The 20,079-nt window shown below is 36.4% G+C and overlaps 1 protein-coding gene across 1 annotated transcript in view; it reads left to right on the top strand.

Annotated features, from left to right (window-relative positions):
- The window catches only part of WDR64 (WD repeat domain 64), a 57,355-nt gene extending 39,284 nt beyond the window's left edge, over positions 1-18,071 (top strand). The window contains 14 exon segments of the mRNA XM_059469024.1: positions 1,482-1,658; positions 2,602-2,732; positions 4,007-4,084; positions 5,766-5,856; positions 7,345-7,381; positions 8,712-8,845; positions 10,223-10,328; positions 11,873-11,934; positions 12,338-12,447; positions 13,242-13,427; positions 16,916-17,009; positions 17,655-17,729; positions 17,908-18,022; positions 18,025-18,071. Coding sequence (XP_059325007.1) covers positions 1,482-1,658; positions 2,602-2,732; positions 4,007-4,084; positions 5,766-5,856; positions 7,345-7,381; positions 8,712-8,845; positions 10,223-10,328; positions 11,873-11,934; positions 12,338-12,447; positions 13,242-13,427; positions 16,916-17,009; positions 17,655-17,729; positions 17,908-18,022; positions 18,025-18,071 — 1,443 coding nt within the window.
- Positions 18,072-20,079: the final 2,008 nt, after the last annotated feature.

Raw genomic sequence — 20,079 nt, forward strand, 5'->3', positions numbered from 1 at the left:
CTGTTGTTACTACAGATAGTGTTTAGTCTATTTAAAGAACTTCTTAAGATGATATTTTGATGAAAGTATACTTTTTTTTTTTAATTAACAGATTAAGACACTGGATTCTTAGGAACTGATACCAAGAAACAAGGCAGTAATAAATCAGATTGACTTGCTTGGCTTGATTTTGAGCATCTACTCTGTGTTCCTTTCAGCTAAAACTAACAGGATGCATTTGCAGTTTACAATAATTATGGCTTAACTTCTTGACAAACCTTATTTCTGTGGAATTACATTCCTCATATTGGAATTTTTAACTTAGAACAAAATTCTGAAACTTCAAAGCAGCTATGTGCAAGGTAGAAAATGTGGGTTTAGACAGCTGATATATTTGAGAGAAAAAAGAAATATACAGGCTCTCATCTCCGTAAATAATATATTCTTTCAAGCCTGCTAATGAAAAGCTGCTTTATTCAAGGTTTTCTTATCTTATTCTGACTGTTTTGAAACACTCCATCACACTACTTGCTCTGCTCCTCAGTGTTATTACTGAAACTATTTAACAATCCATTATGTGTAAATGATGTAAATGTATCCCTTGACAAACAGATTGGTGAGGAGTTGAATCTCCTCCAAGTCTTTATGAAGCTAAGTAGATTAATACTGTTTCACATACTTGCAGAACTACATTTTTCCACAAACATTTCTGTGATAATGAGAAATACAGGTTGTTTTATTATTATCTTTTTTAAAGGCTTTAAATATAGTAGTTAGCAAGGTAAATGTGAGTAGCAGCCTAAAACAGTTGATCCTTTGCAGGACTCTACTACAGATCTCTCAATTTTTAGTCCTTTCCTACAGGTATTTCTTGTTTGACTGACTCAATTTCATAAGATTTACTAAAATCTTAATTATTGCTTCATTCTACAGTTCAAGACATCTATGAAAACAGTAGCAAACCTAAGGAGCTGATTTCAGTAACACTTCTTAAAATGGACAGAAATGTCAATGTTAGAGCAGGAACTAGATACTGGAGGGAATCCGTTATAGTTGGAAAAGTATCAATGCCTCTAGGCACGATGGGGAGGGATCAGAGACTCGGGGCTTTAGCTGAGCTGTAGCTTCTCTTCTCAGGCAACTGCAACAGCCATCACTTTTGCTGGATGTTTTGGTAGATATGAAATGGAGAGTAACAATGTTTGTGAAATAAGCACCTAAAACTAAGGAGACAACTTACTTTAAAGAGGTAGTTAAAATGAGTAAAATCAATAGCTTTGAATTCCACAGCTGCACAGCTTCTAATTTAACAGCAGGTAATTTAAGGGGAGCTGGAATATGTCTAGATGAAGCTTCAGGTTGCAGTTAAGGCATATGCTATGTAATACCTGAAACAGTTTTTGTAATTTGTCAAAGAAAACAAGCTTTTCATACACACTTACTATAATTATGAATAGAGAAATTCTTTCCTTCCTCTTTCATTAAGTCGGTTATTTTAATAGGGTGACTCAGCTCAAAGAGATCTTTATGTCACATGGATGCTTCCTGAGATAATACCATTTCCACAAAGGAATCCAGTTGTGTATCTGTCACTGAAGCCTTCCCCCTTAGAAACACAATATTTTTTTCCAGACATTCGGCTTCTTTGTAACACCAGTTCCATGAGAAATGATAAAGAGGTGAGAAACACTTCAAAGTTTCACAACATTTACAGAAGATTAGAAAGTAAAATGTTTACTGTGCTCACAAGTATTTCATGTTTTAGCTGACAACAACCAAATAGCTGTTTTAGGACAACAACCAAATAATTATTCTTCACTGTGGTCCCTTACAACCTTACACGTTCTATGATTCTGTGATTCCAAACTTTTCAGTATACTGAAATAAATGCGCAGAATAAATCATGTTTCTAAGGGCTATCTCTTCCTAGAAGTCCATTGCATGGTTATCACCATAATTAAGGAGTTTCTCTGGACATAAACTTCACATTCCTGTACAATATAGTAAGTTGAGGGTCTCACATAAACACCTCTAGAAATGACATGTCTTTCCTCCTATAGCTAGGCTGACCTTTAGTAGTAGTGGCACGGTCAGATCAAGCTGAGTGATTCCATTTTCTCCTCTTACTGCTTCAGTAAAATAAAATGGCAAATTTATGTTTCAATTTAACTTGAGTAGTCCACAAGACTTAAGTTCTGTCTTGTAAAATTTCTCTAACTTTGTAACAGGTGTGGATGGTATTCATGGAAAGGTCATTATATCTCTGTTCAATGACTTCTTCCTTTAACTTGATTAGAATATCTCCACAGATACCTACTCATGATTAATCTTCAGCCCTTACACTTGTTTTTAAATGTTCAAATTGCAAGTGTGCTGTAAAAAGCAGGTCAGGTTGGAGGCCCCTGTCCTCTGCAGCAGGGAGTCTCCCAATACTTTCACTTCCTGTTTCCTCTGGTGCTTCTATATAGTTTAAATACAATAGCATTAAAATAGCATCCCATATGCAGTTGTTGCAGACACTGTCAATTTAGGCATTTTTTCTATTACCAGTTAAAATATTTTACTGTCTATAGTGTCCTACGCTTACTCCTACTCATTTTTTTCTTTTAATCTTCTTTGTAGACTTTTTTATCTTCTGTGGATATTAAGTGTTTTGATGTTTTACAAGTAGAAGGAGGCAGATCAATAGTTACAGGAAGTGCAAATGGTGAAATAAATTTTTGGGATTTTGAATCTGCCTCTGTGACATGCCTGTAAGTATTACTTTCATGCCTTTTGATCTCCAATATGTCACACAAACTTTTCAATGGCATACTAGAAATTCCAATATGCCCAAATATAAAGGGTGATTTACAAGCAGGAATTAAAGTAGCAATTTATGTGGGCCCTCCTCCTTCCAACTTCAAATTACTTTGCTGGCTAGTCCTGAGATTGCAGGCAGGAGAAGTGATCAGGAGGGTCACTGGAGAAAGGGATGATGTAACTAAAAATAATGTTTTAATGTAACTCAGCACTGCCACTGAAGGAAGCTCTCACTATGTAAATCACTCTAGTCATGGACTAGAGGCTGCTACTGACATCCTTACTTTGGAAGTTTTGTGTTTGGGAGGACATTTGGAACTAATGCTGCTTCAGATGATAATTGCAGATGTTCTACATTATCAGTATCTCAATCACTGTCCATACTTACAAGACTAGAAGTCACATTCAATGAGGAGAAACCTGATGTGATTTTGGAGGTTTGAGAGTAAAGATCTTTCAGAGAAAGTTACAGAGAGTCATCACAGGATGGTTGCAGATATTCTTATCCCCATTAAGCTGCTACATCAGTAAGCTGAACAATGGCAATATGTCTAGTTAGACTCAGTGGAGCAGCATAGCAGTATTCCTGTGTTAGTGAAAGAATATGTCTTTTAGGACCATACAAAATCAATATTTAACTATCCTACCCAAGAGTTTCACTTCATCCTTCATGAGCAAAATTGGCAAGTTTGTGAGAAAGCGAGACAAGTTTTCTGTACCATGAAAAATAATCAAAACTTTACTGCAGTTCAGACAGTTCAGAAGTGGCTCTTTCTTTATATTTGCTTCCCCATATATGAGGCAGCCAATTCATATTAATGCATGGAAGACAGGAAGGTGAATGTTAGTAGAGTACTTTACCCAGGATTCACATCACTGGTTGAGTGCCAGGAAAAAGGTACATTGCTAACATTAACTTAGTTAAGTTACTTCACTTTCCTCTTAAATAGTCATCTTCAAGAAAATACTTGGCTGAATGAAATTTTCATCATTCTGTCAGGTACCTGTTTTTCCTGTGACAGGCACATTCTGTATGTCTTGCCCACTGACATTAAACCATCATAATTGATTAACTGATTCTGAAAAACTGTCTACAACTTTAGGTGGCATGCATTCTGGGAAATTAAAATTTTAATTTTTTTTAATTACAAGTTAAATGTGAAACATTTTCTGGGAAAATATACAACCTGTCTGATATATCCTGTACAAATATCTTTGTTTTCAGGCGTATAACTGCTGAAGACAATGAGGGCTCTGGAGTCAATGCCATATTATTCCTTGTGCGTAGTGTTTCCTCTTCCAGGTAACTGTGCATTTTATCTTCCTTGGCACAGTAATTTGGTATTTTGTTGTAGTAAAATGATGCAGTGCTTCTCCAAAATAGATTATTTGAATTACGATTTTATTTGTAATTAATCAATTCAAGTCCATACTGTTAATTCATTTTCCAAGTCTTAAACTTTCATAATGCTTGTCAAAAAATACGATATGTTATTTTTTCTACTCAGCTCTCCCTTTTTTCTCTAAATGGTCTCATAAGTCTCAGTTATGTTGAAGAATTCAACAGAAGGTAGCTTTTGCCCAGTATCAATTTTCCAGTGTACCATAACTTCTTTTATCTCTATTTTGTGGCAGCAGACTTTTTCTTTATTTTAAACCTGATAAAATCCTCCTGCTTTTAGGCACTCTCAGCAAAGAGGCAAGCACATCAAAGTGTGTAGCTGCAAGATGCCTCTTAAAACAAGCTAGAAGCTTCCATAGATTGATAGTATTGAATAAAAAGAGAACTTTAGCTAAAAATGCTCATTTTGAAAGAAAGGCATTGCACCTGTACCTCACTTCAGAAACACTTGTCTTCCCATGGATATGCAAAGGCAGTGGTAGCCAAAAGGATTCAGTATGGTTTAAATATTTATGCAGCTTTAAGTTTTTAGCAATTTGACAGCTTTTTTGCTCTTGTGAACCATAAAGCTGCTTTATGGCCTTATGTTGCTTTAAAATCTTCAAGAAGCTTATGCAACTTGATATAAGTGCTACTTAATTGAACACAAATTCTCTTTTTGACATTATAACTTAATGATTAGAACTTGATAACTTAAGAAATCCTAGCTAAATAAAAAAAGGAGTGATTAAAATTCATAAATAGATTTTTTTATAAATGAAGATAAGCTTTTGCTATTCTTAAACAGGAGAATCCTATAATGATTTGGAAAATCATAGTCTTAGGATGTTTTGTATTTACTGGGAAGATACCAGGATAAATTTGTCTGTGATCATACACACACACATACACACACACACATACGCACACACAAATGTTCAAGCATGATAGCAAATCTGTAAAATCAAACAATGAAAACTGCAAAGTTATGGCCACCTGACCAAATTTAAGTGGACTACCCCAGCTGTATATTTTCTAACTATCCCAATTATTCAGATACTCTTGCCAAAAGCAGAGCAGCAGTGACACTAGTGTGTTATGTGGCAAGAACCACTTATTAACACAGTCTGAATTTTTCATGACTCAGAAACAAAAACAATGCAGATCACATCCATTTTTTTTCATTATTTTCTTCCACAAAACTGCATTATTGAGAGTTTTCATAACACTTTTAAAATAAGGTTTTTTTTATTAATTGAAAACTATTTGCAGAGTAAGTAATGTGTAAAATGAAAGGGAAAAAGCCATTGGCAGGCAGTTAATTTTTCCCTTTTGTGCCCTAAGGATGAATACCAATGTTACTTTTCAATTACTATGGATTCCATTAGCTCAAAACTCCTGCCAGGAGAGGCTGGCTGTGTAATATGCAAATATTGCCTAGTTACTTAGAAAAATATATAAAAGCAATAACCCTTAGTCTAATTAGTCTAATCAGTTTAAGTACTATTTTATTATGCTTTTTACTGCTGGGTGATGTTGATTTCCAGGTATCAAATAGTATTTTCAAGAATAGTAGTGATCTTCAATAATTTCTTTCACACAGGAAAAGAATTTCCATGTCCTCTGCTCATTCTGTGAGGAGTGATGCCAGTGCCATTGCAGAGCACAAGGAAAGTTCTTCAGACCTACATGAGGTAGGTATGCTGGTTTGATGGATTTGGTAGCATTCAAAACAAATTTCTGATTTCTTTTTGGTTTTGATTTTAAAATACTGCAACTTACTAAAATAACTCCCTAACACCATCCGCAAAACTAAATATCAAGAATATTGAAGAATTTAGAATGATTAATTAGGAATGAGTTATGAAGAAATTAATAATTAAGAATTATTAATAATTATGAATAATTAACAAAGCTTTTTTAGTTTTGTAAACTGACTGTCACAGTGCATGGATTAAGAATCCTTTGTTAGTCAGCTGGCTCTGTAACATATGGAATAGCTAACTATCAAAGTGTTTGACAGATATTTATCACTAGCAATTCTGACTTTCAAATGGGGGTATACAAGGATTCAGGGGGGAAGGTAAAATAGACAAATCATGAAGTACTTGAATAATATTGAATAATAGCAGAAGCACTTCAACATTGCAGCCACGCTTGCTTGGATACATTCTTTCAAATGAAAGTATCACTTTTTTTTCTTTTTTTTTTTTACCATCACTTTATCAGTGTCTCAATCTGCATTTTTTTTTTTTTTTTTTGCTAAGGATAGCATTATGGGTTTTGTGACACTTTTTTGCCTTTCTATGCCAGAAGGACATGCCATGCTTGCAGAGCAATAAAAATTAAGTAGGCAAAAAGAGGAGAATCCTGCTGCCTCTCAGATTCTTACCAGCATGTTGTTTCAGCAGAACATGGCACTTGGATAGATTCCCAAGCAAACTCTGACTTAATTGCCATCTACAAACTAAAGTATCCAATACACTGTGCTGTGTCGTCATTGGAATAACAAACAGAAACTGATTTTCAGTCTTTAAAAAAATCCCTGGAAGTCACATACATTAAGCCTTACACATAAATGTGTAGGATGAGATTTAAGTGACTTGTCCTCTTTCTGACACACCTCAAACACTCGAGGCCGCAGAGTTTTCCCTGCCTTATTTGACTTGGCAATTTCTGAGGTCAGTATGCTGATTGCTGTCAGCCTTGGAGATCCTCAGAAGCCTGTAGCAAGGCACAAATGAGGGTTTCTGAAAATTCTCTTACTGAAAATGCAGACATGAGTAAATGTTTATATATGTATATATGTATTTTTAAACTTCGTTAATTTTTGCTCAAGGCAGTAACAAGACTATATGCATGTTCTGAATGACATTCTCAAAGAGATCTTGGTTACATTCACAATTGTGACTGATGTTGCTTGTCTTGAGAAATTAGGGCTATTGAGCCAAATTGACATTTAACATGCTCCTTAATTCCCATTAATTTTGGTTTTGATTTGTTCATCCGTTGATTCTCTTCAAAAAAGTGTTTCTTCTTTACACTCAGTGGAAATTGGAGAAATATTTGAATAATCAAACTAAAAAAATAAGTTCTTATAATAATTTCAACCAGTGAACTGTTCTGTAATTATATCCAAATTCCACCTCCTAATTATCTTATATTTTATTCGTTTCTTTTAGAAAAATGCAGAAAGTGATGAAATTAATACTGAAAAAAGTGATGAAATTAATACTGAAAAAAATGATGAAATTAATACTGAAATAAAAACAGGTACAGAAAGATGTTTTTCATTCTTTTTGATGTTGATCCATGAGTTCTACCCAGATTATTATAGAAAACAAGTTTGTCAGTTTGTCTGGCAAACACTGTTTAGAGTAATTGGGATATTTTTGGTATGTGGATGATAGATCTCATCATCTTCTTCTCCCTCCTAACTTGCATTTATTTCCCAAAAGCCAGGCCAAGATGCAGGATATGCAAGACTTTAATTGCTTTTTTTCTCCAAATTGACATGATAACACTTTCAGAGTTTGGGAATGTCAACTATACACACTTTTCTTCTACATAAATATTCAAGCAATGAATTATTGAAATAATATAGCAAGAGCCAACTTGGCAAGCATCAATAAATGGGCCCACAGACAAAAGCTGTGAAACTAGGTGAAATTTTTGAAAGAAAATTCTTCATTATGGTGTCTGTCCTTAAAAAATCATAATCAAGAGAGAGCCTGAGTTAAAGCTGTGGAAATGAGTTGGTGAATTTGCAAGAAATAAATCCTCTAGGTTCTTCTGAATCCCTTAGAAATCCTCTGCTGGGAAGCAGAATTTCCCAATAATAAGAAATTTGATCATCTGCAATATGGACTTAAGATCAATTTATTTGGGGGGAAAAGCATGCCCTAAAACTAGAATATTCCTGAGCCTTGTTGCCCAGTTAAATAGACACTCATGCAACGTCTTGTGTCCACTGAATGTCTATGAAGGTCCTGCCAGCATCTCAAGCTCTGGAAAAGTTACAGCAGAAACTCAGAATGGGTCTCTGTGATCATCCCCTTGCATCTAGCAAAAGTTTTCAATTGGAGAAATAAGTGTAGAAATCTATGATTCCAGAAGTGTTAAGTGTCATGTCATTATTAAATTTTATTGCTGAATTCATTGTTGTCTCTAGAAGCCTCATGGAGAGGCTGCACATCTGCCTGGTAGCTGTCCTGATGACCACTGTCCTGATGTCCTACACTCCTCCTCCACTCTCACTTGTGCTTGCAGTTCCTGTAAAATCTGTAAAATCCTTTAAAATGGCTCTCTTCTAAGTTTCCCCTACATCACTGAGCAATAGTTCTGGCTGGTTTAGATAAGATAATGAAGATCCTTCCCATTTCTTTTCAGTTATCTTTATCTATGCCTCTAATGTTTTTAGAGTAATGCCATCTTGATGATGGGCTTTATTTTCAAATGTAATTATTTTTCTAGTGTTTTGTAATTTCTGTGCATTGAAAAGCAATACTAAAACCTTTTGAGAAAATATATGATCATTTGTCTTCCAAAGCAGAAGAAACAACTACCTGTAAGGACACCCAGGATCCAGAGGTGAATGAACAATTGTTGAAGGCTAAAGCAGGACTATCCCCTCTAATGGCTTCTGCTCATGAAAGTGGCTGTATCCGCCTGTGGAGTAGTCAGGTAGCCAACTGAATGTCTTTGGGAAGGGACTGGAACACTGAGAAGATAATTCCAGTAATCTTTGGAAAATTGCTCCTTAACTAGCAATTGCAGCAGCAGATATTTATTCTATCTTTTGGTTATCAGTTTCTTCCACTGACACAAATTAGTTCTGCTTTAGTAACTGCAGCAGGGCTTAATGGCAAGCAGAAAACAAGGAAACATGACTTCAAGTAATTAAAACAAACTCTAAATTTTTGTGAAAGTCTAGAATTTGATTATTCACTCATAACATTTACCTTCTAAGACAGGATGATAGGCAAGGCAGAGTGTCCTACTGTCAGAAAAGGCTAAATATATCTGGAAAATAATGCCAGTTAGCACTAGTAGGGTAACAAACCAGGAGAGAATAGTGTCCTGGTTTGTTAGAATATAGTCCTAACACAGAACATCTCCAACTGTTATGGGCTTGAAAAGCCCATCATGCAACCACATGGCAAAGGCTTATTTGTCATATCACCTCAGATCTAGAAGAATTTTCCAGGCATGTTACTCTAAATAAGATACACAAAGTAAATACAGCAAGAAGGGAAAGTACCATGATATTATTGGTTGATTGGTAATATTGCTCTTTGTGACAGACAGTGGTCATAAAAAGTCAGGCTTTAACAGGAATCCCAGCTAAAGCAAGTCAGGGGAAGAATTTTTTTTCCGTGGGAAGAAAGATGGTGAAGGTAATCTTGCAGATGCTGTATGCAAAAATTATGGTAAATGTATCCAAGTATTGTAGTTGTGAGCTTTGCTGGGTTCTGTTTTCTTCACAGTTGATATATTAGTGTGCTTAGATTCTTACAGCAATCTCCAAATTCATATGCCAGTGGTGTCATCATTGGAATGATTGTCATCATCATTACATGGGTGACAAGATAAGAATCTCCTTGTCAGCAAGACATTCTCCCTCACACCCTCCCAGTCCTGAAGAGGCAGTAATGGAGGAAGTCTGCTGGTGCTAACTTGAAAAATAGAACAAGTTGGTGACGGAGACATTATGGGCCCATTTGCAGCAAAAAACAGTATTTCAGTAGCAAATTAGGGGCATACTAATACTCTTCCATAGCAAATGAGGGGTAAGTGGTGAAGTAGGGGTAAGTGCAACTAGACTGACTTGCCTGAAGAATTAAAGAGTTTGTCCTTTCAGTGTACAAGAGACAGCAATCCAGAATAATACACAGCTATTTTCATCACTCTGTAGATTTAGGAATTTACCTTCTTAGCAGCTTTCTGAATAGATATGAGCTCAGTAATTTTGAATAGATAAAATCAATGGCACTCAAATTCTGATTAATTAATATGTAGGTATTATAAGATAAACATTGTTTGTTTGTTTGTTTGTTTTAGGGAAACTTAATGAAAGAACTTCTGCCATTTGCAGGACGTCCCTCAGGTCCTCTGACAGCACTGTGTACAGACTTCTTCACTAAAATTCTTTTGACAGGCACTAAAGGTGAGTAAACATGTTAGTCATTTTGTTCAGGACAGTCAGTAGGACAAGAAAATATCATGGTGCCAGTGTGCCAGAAATGTGGAAATGATGATCCAAGTGCTGCCAGGTTTTCTCCACCAAAGCTATAATTAAATGATTGTAAAAAGTGTTTTATAAAAGGATGGTAGATTAAAGGTTAGTGTTATAGTGTTATCAGTAGAATTGTTTTCATAAAAGACATTAAAATTTTCTTCATTCATATGCCCTGAATATACTTTCCATCTAAATTATGATGTTGATCCCAAGGGCTAAGAACAAGCAAAAATTTCAATTCCATGGTAATAATACTAAATAAAAAGTTGCATCTTGGGGTGTACCAAGAGCTGTGATTCAGCAGCTCATTGCTAAACCTTTAATTTCACATGAAATCTGACTTTCCTTTGGCAGAATGTTTATGTGCTGTCTGATTCTTCTTCAAACCTTTGGAATCACCCTGGCAATTTTCCATTTCTGTGTCCATCATAATGTGTCACTTTTCTTTTAAAATATGTATTAAAACTGTTTTCTGACAACTTCCTGCTCCTATGTGGTCAGATATTGGATGGAGCAAGGGATTTTTCCCCTTTTCTTTCAAAATTGAGCAATAATTTGACTTTTATACTGAAAATGAGGAGGAGTTTCCACTCCTCTCTGATTCAAATGCGTAAATGAGTTCAGAAAGACCACATGCACTGAACAGGATTTCAATTAATTGTGGAAAAGTATCCACCCTACTACCTATTCATTTGATACTCTCCGTTTGCCTTTTTTGTCTTTGTGTCACTGTGTATTTGCTTTTCATGCTTTCCACACTCTTCTCTTTTATCTGCAGTGCTGCTATCAATTTCCTTTCCCCTCTACAAATTCTTCCTTGTTATAAAAAGGTCAGCTTCTCTGCCTGCCTCCTCCCTTGCTTGCAAATGTACAGTCCTAGAAATCAAATGTGACTGGTATGAAAGTTGGAATTACACAAAACATTCCTCGGTCTTGTAGTAGAAATAAGAAGTAGGAGGCAACTTCATCAGGAGAGGGGGAGTCTAGGCCAGTTGTGGGAAATAAGGAAAGTGGTTCTTTGATACTAGTTTCACATGAGTGCCCTAAAAGGTTGTAAAACATTAAGCATTCATTATGTATGCAATTAATTAAACTCTGTCCATTTTACCAGGATTGAAAACCAGTGTAATCCCCAGGAAGCTCTCATACCTCAGCTGTGCAATAGACAACTGTCATGATGAGATGACTTGTTTTTCACTCATAATTTAAAGATTTACCTTACTTCCATTTCAAACCTATCCAGTTCATGACACATTGTTCACAACTTGCATATGTTTCTTTGCATATTAATGAACGGTCCTTTATTTCTACTCTGAGCTTGACAATAAAATAGTTATATTCACTGTAAACTAACTGACCTGTGTTCTCTGCTTCATTCTGCCCAGTGTCTACTGAGAGTCAATGGCAGCAACAAGTGAAGGTGTAGCACTAAAGAAACTTACTGATGTTTTGCTTTCTCCTTTCTGCAACAGAGGGATATATTTTTCGCTGGAACATGGCCTCATTCTTAGAAGATTCACGAAATATAAAAAATGTAAGGAATTATCTTTCAGATCTTCTTAACTTGAACAGTATACCCAGACAGACAGAAAAAAATAATGCAGAGCTCTACAGGGATAAAAATGTTTTCTGCATATAAATATTTTGTGCTTGAAATAATAATTTGATGCTGTGGAAAAAAAAAAAAAAGAAAAACATAAGTAAAATGGTGTTAGCATTATTTCATTATGTTCAAAGAAGGTATATTAAGAATAAATTTATCCATGTTCCCTGGGTAGTGTTTCTACCATATGCCATTTGCAGGCTGTTTCATGGAGGGATTATTTTTTCACCTCTTCTAATTTTCAGAAAGACATGCTGATAAATCCACTAAGCTAGCAACCATGGTGGGGTACAGAACTGCCTCAAATGTGGTTATATTGCTTTTTTCCCCTCAGGCAATAAAGGAGGAGCTCTGCTGGAGGGCACATTCTTCTGAAGTGGTTGACTTATTTATTGATGAGGAGAAAAATGTGGTAGCGACAGCATCCGTTGATGGTTCAGTCAGGTATAAAATGACTGACACTTCTTACTGCTGTGGCAAATCAGTTGAGCTATCTTCAAAGTTCCTTTTCTTGCTGCACTTGCATGTAGGCTAGAACTTAAATAAAGTGCACTTAAATAAAATGCACTGGATGCATTTTCTGTTCTGCACCCGAAAGAGCTGGTTTTAATGTAGTACTTCTCTAGAAGTGAGATCTTTTGCAGACTATAATTTTCTTTCAGCCCTTGCTTTACTTTGAATACATAGGTAATGCCTACATAATTTTAAAAGTTGTCTCCTGTTCTAATCCTATTTTAGCTTTCAGTACTTGTTAAATTGACTTGGATCCTAAGCATGGCATCTAATCAATGTGTATGCAATTAGACCATGAAAGCTTGAAGATACTTGATAGACAACTATAATTCCTTCTCAGCTAAAAAATACATTTGAAGGGGTTTCTCTTGCTTTTCTGGAAGTATTAAATGAAGAAATTTTGTGTAGATCCTGCTCTGGTGGCAGCACTTTACTGCAGGAACAATTCAGGATTTTTGTACATTTACTCCTAATTTTCAGAAATACAAACATGAACTGGGGTTTTTTCTGTCTTCTGCAACAACCTTCTGATTTTTTCTTCACTCTCAAATTATTTAAATTATAAAAACAATCTCATTGATGTTTTTTATGACTAGCACACAGAACTCTAGAACAGTGCTGTGGAATTCGATAATGTACGCAAATACTATCTCACTTCTGTTCCACTTCTAAATATATCTATTTTTCTTTTCTGTCCTTTTGCACTGCTTCTACTATGTGTGTAGGCTTTGGCATGCCAGGACTGGATATTATTTTGGTTTCTTTGGACAAGCCAGGAAGTTTGACTTAACAGATACCAGTCGGTTGATTTTGCCTTCTGATGTTAGTGATTTTTCTGCTGTAATTAAAGAGGAGATCAAACATACGGAAAAGAAGAAGATTGTATATCCTCTCATTGTGGACAGAGACAAGTAAGATCTCATACATTTACATACATGTATGGTTGGGGGAACAGTTTTGAAATACGCTTTAAAAACACCTTTCATGTGAAGGTCAGAAAAAATAGTACTATTTGTTATTCAGAAAAATCTTTTCAAAGTTGGTTTTTGACCCAGTATGAATAAATTGTTTCTTTTTTATGGCTTGGTGACAGTCAGGATTTGGTGACGTTCAAGGTTTGAACTCAGTTATAGTGATGACTAGATACTTGTCTCAGCTTTTAGCCTAATTAGAGGTTGTATATTACATATGCTGCTCAGGTTAGCAGCCTGTTACCTGAACAGCTTAATGTGAATAGTTTTGAGCAAAACACAAATCCTTCTAGAAGAATAAACCAAATTTAATCTTTCAGTTTAAGAAATGGTCATCTTAAACTTGCTGGGATGCTATGGATACATTCACATACATGGATAGAGGATTCACAGATCGTGGCATTCTGAAACTGGCATAAATGTGTGTTCAATAGCAGTGTTGAGCTTTTCTTCTAGGTAGAGTTCTTAAGGGAGATGGGTTAGTTACAAGTTCAGTCAGAGAGCCTTGGCCTGTTAGTTTAAGTATATATTTCTAGTCCTGGAACACTCTGGCTCATTAATTAGTGGATTAACCAAGCGAACAGAAATATTGAAAAGGGCATCTTCAGAGGAAATAAACACAGTGTCTTAAGTAACAAAGCAATCCAAATATGGAAAAAAATACTTAGGACTTAAAAAGTCAGGCATTGTTTAGTGGTTAGTTTTCATATACCATGTCCATTCTTAGGCTGCCTTCCAACCAAAGCAATTTGGGGCAATGGAAAATCTCTAGGGTCCTTTACTGTTACCCCATTTAATTTGGTATCCTGCTAATAATTATTATTCCATGGAGTTCTTACTAATATAAGTAGTGTCACTGCAGTCAGAACAGTAACTCATCAATACAGAGAAGTGCTTGGCTGTGTTTGAAGGACCCCTGTGGTTCCTCTGAATAGTCAGCAGCCAGTTTGAAACCTCTGGAACCAAAGATATAATTATTGAGTCAGCTAATCTGAAAGAAACTTTTCATAAATTACATGCCTGTGTCAAACTGTGACTATTTTGAGGATTCTTCAAATATTTCAGTAAAGGAGAATGGCTATCATACATTTTAAACACATTAACTAAACAGACAATGAGCAAGAAAATGAGAAATGCTTAACTATGTAGAGAACTGGGGAAAAAAAGCAGCCACACTCCATGCAATAGAAAGTTTCAGTCTTATCATTCTACAAACTTTGAGTGCCGTCACCTCAAAAGTGACTTGGTTCCTCTGGATTAACTGTACCAAATATTGTAATGAAGAGCTAGCCAACCATCATCCAAAAGGCTGTGTTACTACAGATGGTAGGCTTTGTACTTTTCAGGATGCAGACAATTGTCTTGGAGAAAGTCACTTATCTTTGTGATGCTAGTATAATTCACTTACTGGATAACTCATACGATACTCATCACCAAGATAACGTTTTAGGATCTCAATTACAAATCATGTTATAAGTGTTATTAACAGATATATATTCATTGAATCATAAAATCATTAAGGTTGCAAAATATTTCCAAGATCATCGAGTCCAACATTAACCAAGGACCACCATATTCACTTCCAAACCATATCCCTCAAGTGCTACATCCAGATGCCTTTTGAACACTTCTGGGAACAGTGACTCCACCACCTCCCTGGGAAGCCAATTCCCATGCCTGACTACCCTTTCAGCAAACAAATTTTTCCTGATGTCTAATCTAAACCTCCCCTGGTGGAACTTGAGACCATTTGCACTTGTCCTCTTGTCATCTGGGAGAAGAGGCCAACCCCCACCTGGCTACAGCCTCCTTTCAGGCAGTTGTAGAGATCAATAAGGTCTCCCCTGAGCTTCCTATTCTCAGGCCTCCTATTCAGCTCTTCCATCTGCTCCTCATAGGACTTACCCCCTCAATCCTTCACCAGTTCTGTTGCCCTTCTCTGGACTCACTCCAGCACCTCAACATTCTTCCTGAATTGAGGGGCCCAGAACTGGAAACAGCACTTAAAGTGTGCCCTTACAAGTGCTGAGTATAGGAGAACAATCACCCATAGTCCTGCTGGCCACACTATTTGTATATCATAGTTTGAATATCCCAGAATATTCTGAATTGGAAGGGACCCACAAGGATCATCGAGTCAAATTCTTAAGTGAATGACCTGTAGAACTTTAGCATTATGAGCACCATGCTCTAGCCAGCTGAGCTAGTGACTATGAACCATTCTCCTTCTTGGCCACCTGGCCACAGATGGCTCATGTTCAGCCACTGTAGATCAGAACATCCAGGCCCTTTTCCATGAGGCAGCTTTCCAGCCACCCTGCCCCCAGCCTGTAGTGCTGTCAGGGGTTGTTGTGACCCAGGGGCAGGACCTGGCACCTGGCCTTATTGAACTTCTTACCATTGGCCTTAGCCCATTGGTCCAGCCTGTCCAGGTCCCTGTTCAGAGGTTTCCCACTTTCCAGCAGATCAACATTACCATCCAACTTGCTGTGATCTGCAAACTTACTGTGGGTGCACTCAGTCTCCTTGTCCAGCTCATCAGTAAAAATATTAAGCAGAACTGGGCTCATCAGTAAGCCCTGGAGAACACCACTTGTGACTGTGTGCCAGATGGATTTAACTCCATTTATCACCACTCTCTGGGCCTGGCCATCCAAGTAATTTTTTACCCAGCAAACAGTGCACCCAGCCAAGCCATGACCAGCCAGCTTCTCCAGGAGAAAGGTGTGGGAAAATATTCCCCAAATGTGCACATACTTGAAGAGGCACAAACCCATCTGAGCAGCAGAGGTGCTTACGGTTTAAACAAGCATCTCAGGAGTTTGAAAAATGATTGAAAAATGCCAGCAGGTAGATGGAGTCACATAGAAGAATGGTCTCAGTTTGTCCCTGTAGATCCTTAGCTCGGGTGACCTGACTTATTTTTCTGATTATAAAGGCAACTGTTAATCTGCACTAACAGACACTCCAGATAATTTCTTCTCGTGACTCAATTTGCAAACCAGACATATCAGCAGGGGACACCTTTGTTATGAAAGTCACATTCAGGTGTTCTAGTCAGAACTTAAAGAAATGCTGAAAAGCCATTATAAGAGAGTTAGCACATGACTCTTGTGAATGGTGTTTATATTAAGATTTCCTGCCCTCTACAGGTGACAGCTATACCTGGATTGACAAAATATTAGTGAAGCATTCCATGACACCTATGAAGGTTCTAATATAAATTATATTTTGTAAATATACAAAATCACTTATATTTCAAAATAATTTAATTTTGTAGCATAGTTCAAAATAATTTAATTTTGAGTCATATATTTATATTGTCATAAATTTATATTTATATCCTATCATTTATATTGTCATATATTTATATTTATATCCTATCATTTTGATAGGAATTTCAGGATTTTTCTGTCTTCTACATACAGGTTGCAGTCACTGACCAGATCAGATTTAGAAAAGGATGGAGATGAGGAAGCAGTTCACAACTATAAGTTTTTCAGAGCTCTGGCTCCTGAAAAGGTAGCAAACATATATGATAAATTTATGTTCCATGCGACATATAGGAAATAAAATTGTATATTTCTCATTTAAAAATTATCCATAAATAATATCCATAAATCTTTCTCATTCAATGGACATAGAACAAAAATGTAAAAACAGAGGGATCTAAGAAATGTCTGTGGTTTTCATTCTCATTTTTCACATTGTCAAATTTCAGTTAGAAGGCAGCACAAACTGATTCACTGGTTTAAACATGTAAAAATAACCCTAGAATTTTCTTCCACTTCAACAGAAAACCTAAATATCCTAAGTTTACTCTAAGGATGTGTGAAAATACTAGAATAACAGTGAATCCCTGGTTGCACACAATAGTTCTTTCAGGGTTCCTATGAAATCAGAAGCCAGGAGAGTTAGATTTCATTACTTTGTACATCATGTTCCTATGAAATCAGAAGCCAGGAGAGTTAGATTTCATTACTTTGTACATCATTCATATACTTTGTACAATTCTAATTGAATATCAGTAGCACTCTTCCATCTATACCTGTCTTTAACCTTAAAAGTCATGGGAATATAAAACTTTTCTTGGAGTTGTAGTAAAAATGTCTTCATTACCTTTTGTCTTGAGCTACTAATGCACTCACTTTGGCTTCCCTTGGTCAGGTAAAACCTATGGAAACTATTGAGTTTGAAAGCAAAGAGGCTGGTGCAGTATTTGGGTTTCTTCCTATATATGAGGTAAGCACAAGTGTTTTCTACCTTTTGTGGTGGTGTTCATAGTTCAGAAGCCATTAGCACTTGTACACTATTACAGAGACACACTGACATTCTGCTGTTAATTGTCTGCTTCTCAATTTAATTTTCTAACATGATTTGCATTACTACCTATCCAACTCCAATTCAACTTTGGTGGAAGCTTGAGACTCCAATTGAAGTGAGCATGCCAAACAGTGAGTATTGCAGATGTTTACTTCTCCTGTTCAACCTCATGTCATTAATGTTTTGCTCGGACTGGATTCTTTTAACCAGCCCCAGCCTATTGATTCCCATCTGCCCAAAGATTTGAGTATTGTAAGGTAGTACTATTTTATGGGTATTAATGATCTGATCTATTGCAAGCTGTCTAGCAAAGCTTCCTAGGTTTTTCTTCTATGGAGCAAGATCAGAGTTTTCCAAAGGCTTGTCTATCCCACATATCATAGGATGAAAAGAATCACCCCTAGAAAGGGAGCTGATCCCTTTCTGTAGAGGGTACCTAGAGAACTAACTTGGATCAGAGTTAGATGCTACATGGCTGTTTATGTGGGATTAATAGGATACTTTGCATTCCAGCTCTGCATTCCAATACATATGACCTAATCTTTGTACATAGAGCATCACAGCATGTCAGAAAAAACTCAGGAGCAGTGTTCAAATAGTTGGCACACATGCTATTTTTCTGACCATTCATGTACTTTGGAAATCTGTCTTTTGTTTTCTTCCTGAAAAAGAAAATAAAATACTCTGAAGCCAATGGCACTGCAATGGATTTACAACAAAATGAAATCAGACTTTTTCTGTAAGCTATGTGCACAAAAAGATATTTTTTGTCTTTGCTGTTACAAAATGCTGTCAGTCTGGTGTATTCACCTTAGTATGTTAAATAGTTCTTGAAATGTTTTAAAGGTCTTCATAGGATCAGAGCTGAGAAGTCCAGTCACAAGGGACGGGAAAAGGATCTAGAGTCCATTGAAAACTTGAGTCAAGACAATAAATAAAGTTTCATTTCTTCATTTAAGTGGATTAGCAAATTTCTTTTGTTATTTTTTCTCTATTTTTCTTTTCAATTACATTTAAATCTATTTCATTATTAAGTAGAACATATAAAAAACAGATCTTCTATTCCAATCCTTCATGCAAGGAATAAATTCTAATAAAGCCAGTGTATGAGTATAACTAGATATTGAAAAGCCCGTTTGACTTAATGTATATTTGCTGACAGTTACTGTCTATGTCAAAACTACTGATTTCCTGTCTGCTTCAATTTGTCCATTTTGAACTTCTGAATATTGAATATTAAACTTTTTTTCCTGCCAGATTAATCATAAAGTCAACAAAGAGTTAATATGCCCTGCTGTCTCTGCCGGTTCATTCCTTGCTTATGCTTTCAAAGAGTGTGTTCACCCCTTAAGCCAGAAAAGTGCCTGCTGAACTCATATTCAATTAATTATCCATCATGATTCTGCAAATCTTCTCTTGCATTTCAGCATTCCAGGACAATGTCACAACATGACACAGAGCACAGAACACATTTTCACCCTTTGGCTAAGCATACAAATGGTGCCAAGTGTCTCACCTTAGTGAGAAACAAGGTAATTGCATATGCATATAAGTAGTGATAAAGCATATAGCTAGTGATATAATTACCTACTATTTTGGGGGAAATAGCAGGTTTTCTATAATACTGGTATTGAATGATGCTTGATCTGCTGGCCTTCTTAAAAAAACATTCTTCTCATGAACTGAATATACAATGACTTGCAATTATTTACCTGCCTTCAACTTGTTTCAAGGCTATGATGGATTGAAGGGTAGCTGCAAAATATCTTGTGGGAGTATATTTAAAATCCTTATGATCAGCTGTACCAGATCTGGCAGGGATTATTGTAATTTGCTCCATAGCAGCCTCTATGGTGCAGTGTCCTGGATTAGTAAATAAAAATGTTGATAACACACCAGTGTTTTAGCTATTGCTGAGCAATGCCAGCACAACAAGAAGGTGCTTTTTTTCCCACACCCAGTGAGTAAGCTGGGAAGGGACACACCTGGGACAGGTATGTACCTGTATATGTATGTGCCTGTATATGCACCATGTAACATCTTCATGGAATGGGGGAGGGAACCAAGATGTTCATGGTTATAGTGTTTGTCATCCCAAGTTGTCTTCCCATTATGTGTGCTGAGGCCCTGTTTCCCAGGAAGTGGCTAAACAAACATCAGTCTACTGGTGGTAAGCAGTGCTTGAATTACTTGTTTTGCTTTGCTTGCACACGCAGCTTTGTTTCACCTATTAAGCTGTGGGTGTAGCCCATTGTAGCCCAAGAATTTT

The sequence above is a fragment of the Ammospiza nelsoni genome, chromosome 3, assembly GCF_027579445.1.
Source record: "Ammospiza nelsoni isolate bAmmNel1 chromosome 3, bAmmNel1.pri, whole genome shotgun sequence".
Classification (NCBI taxonomy): Eukaryota; Metazoa; Chordata; class Aves; order Passeriformes; family Passerellidae; genus Ammospiza; species Ammospiza nelsoni.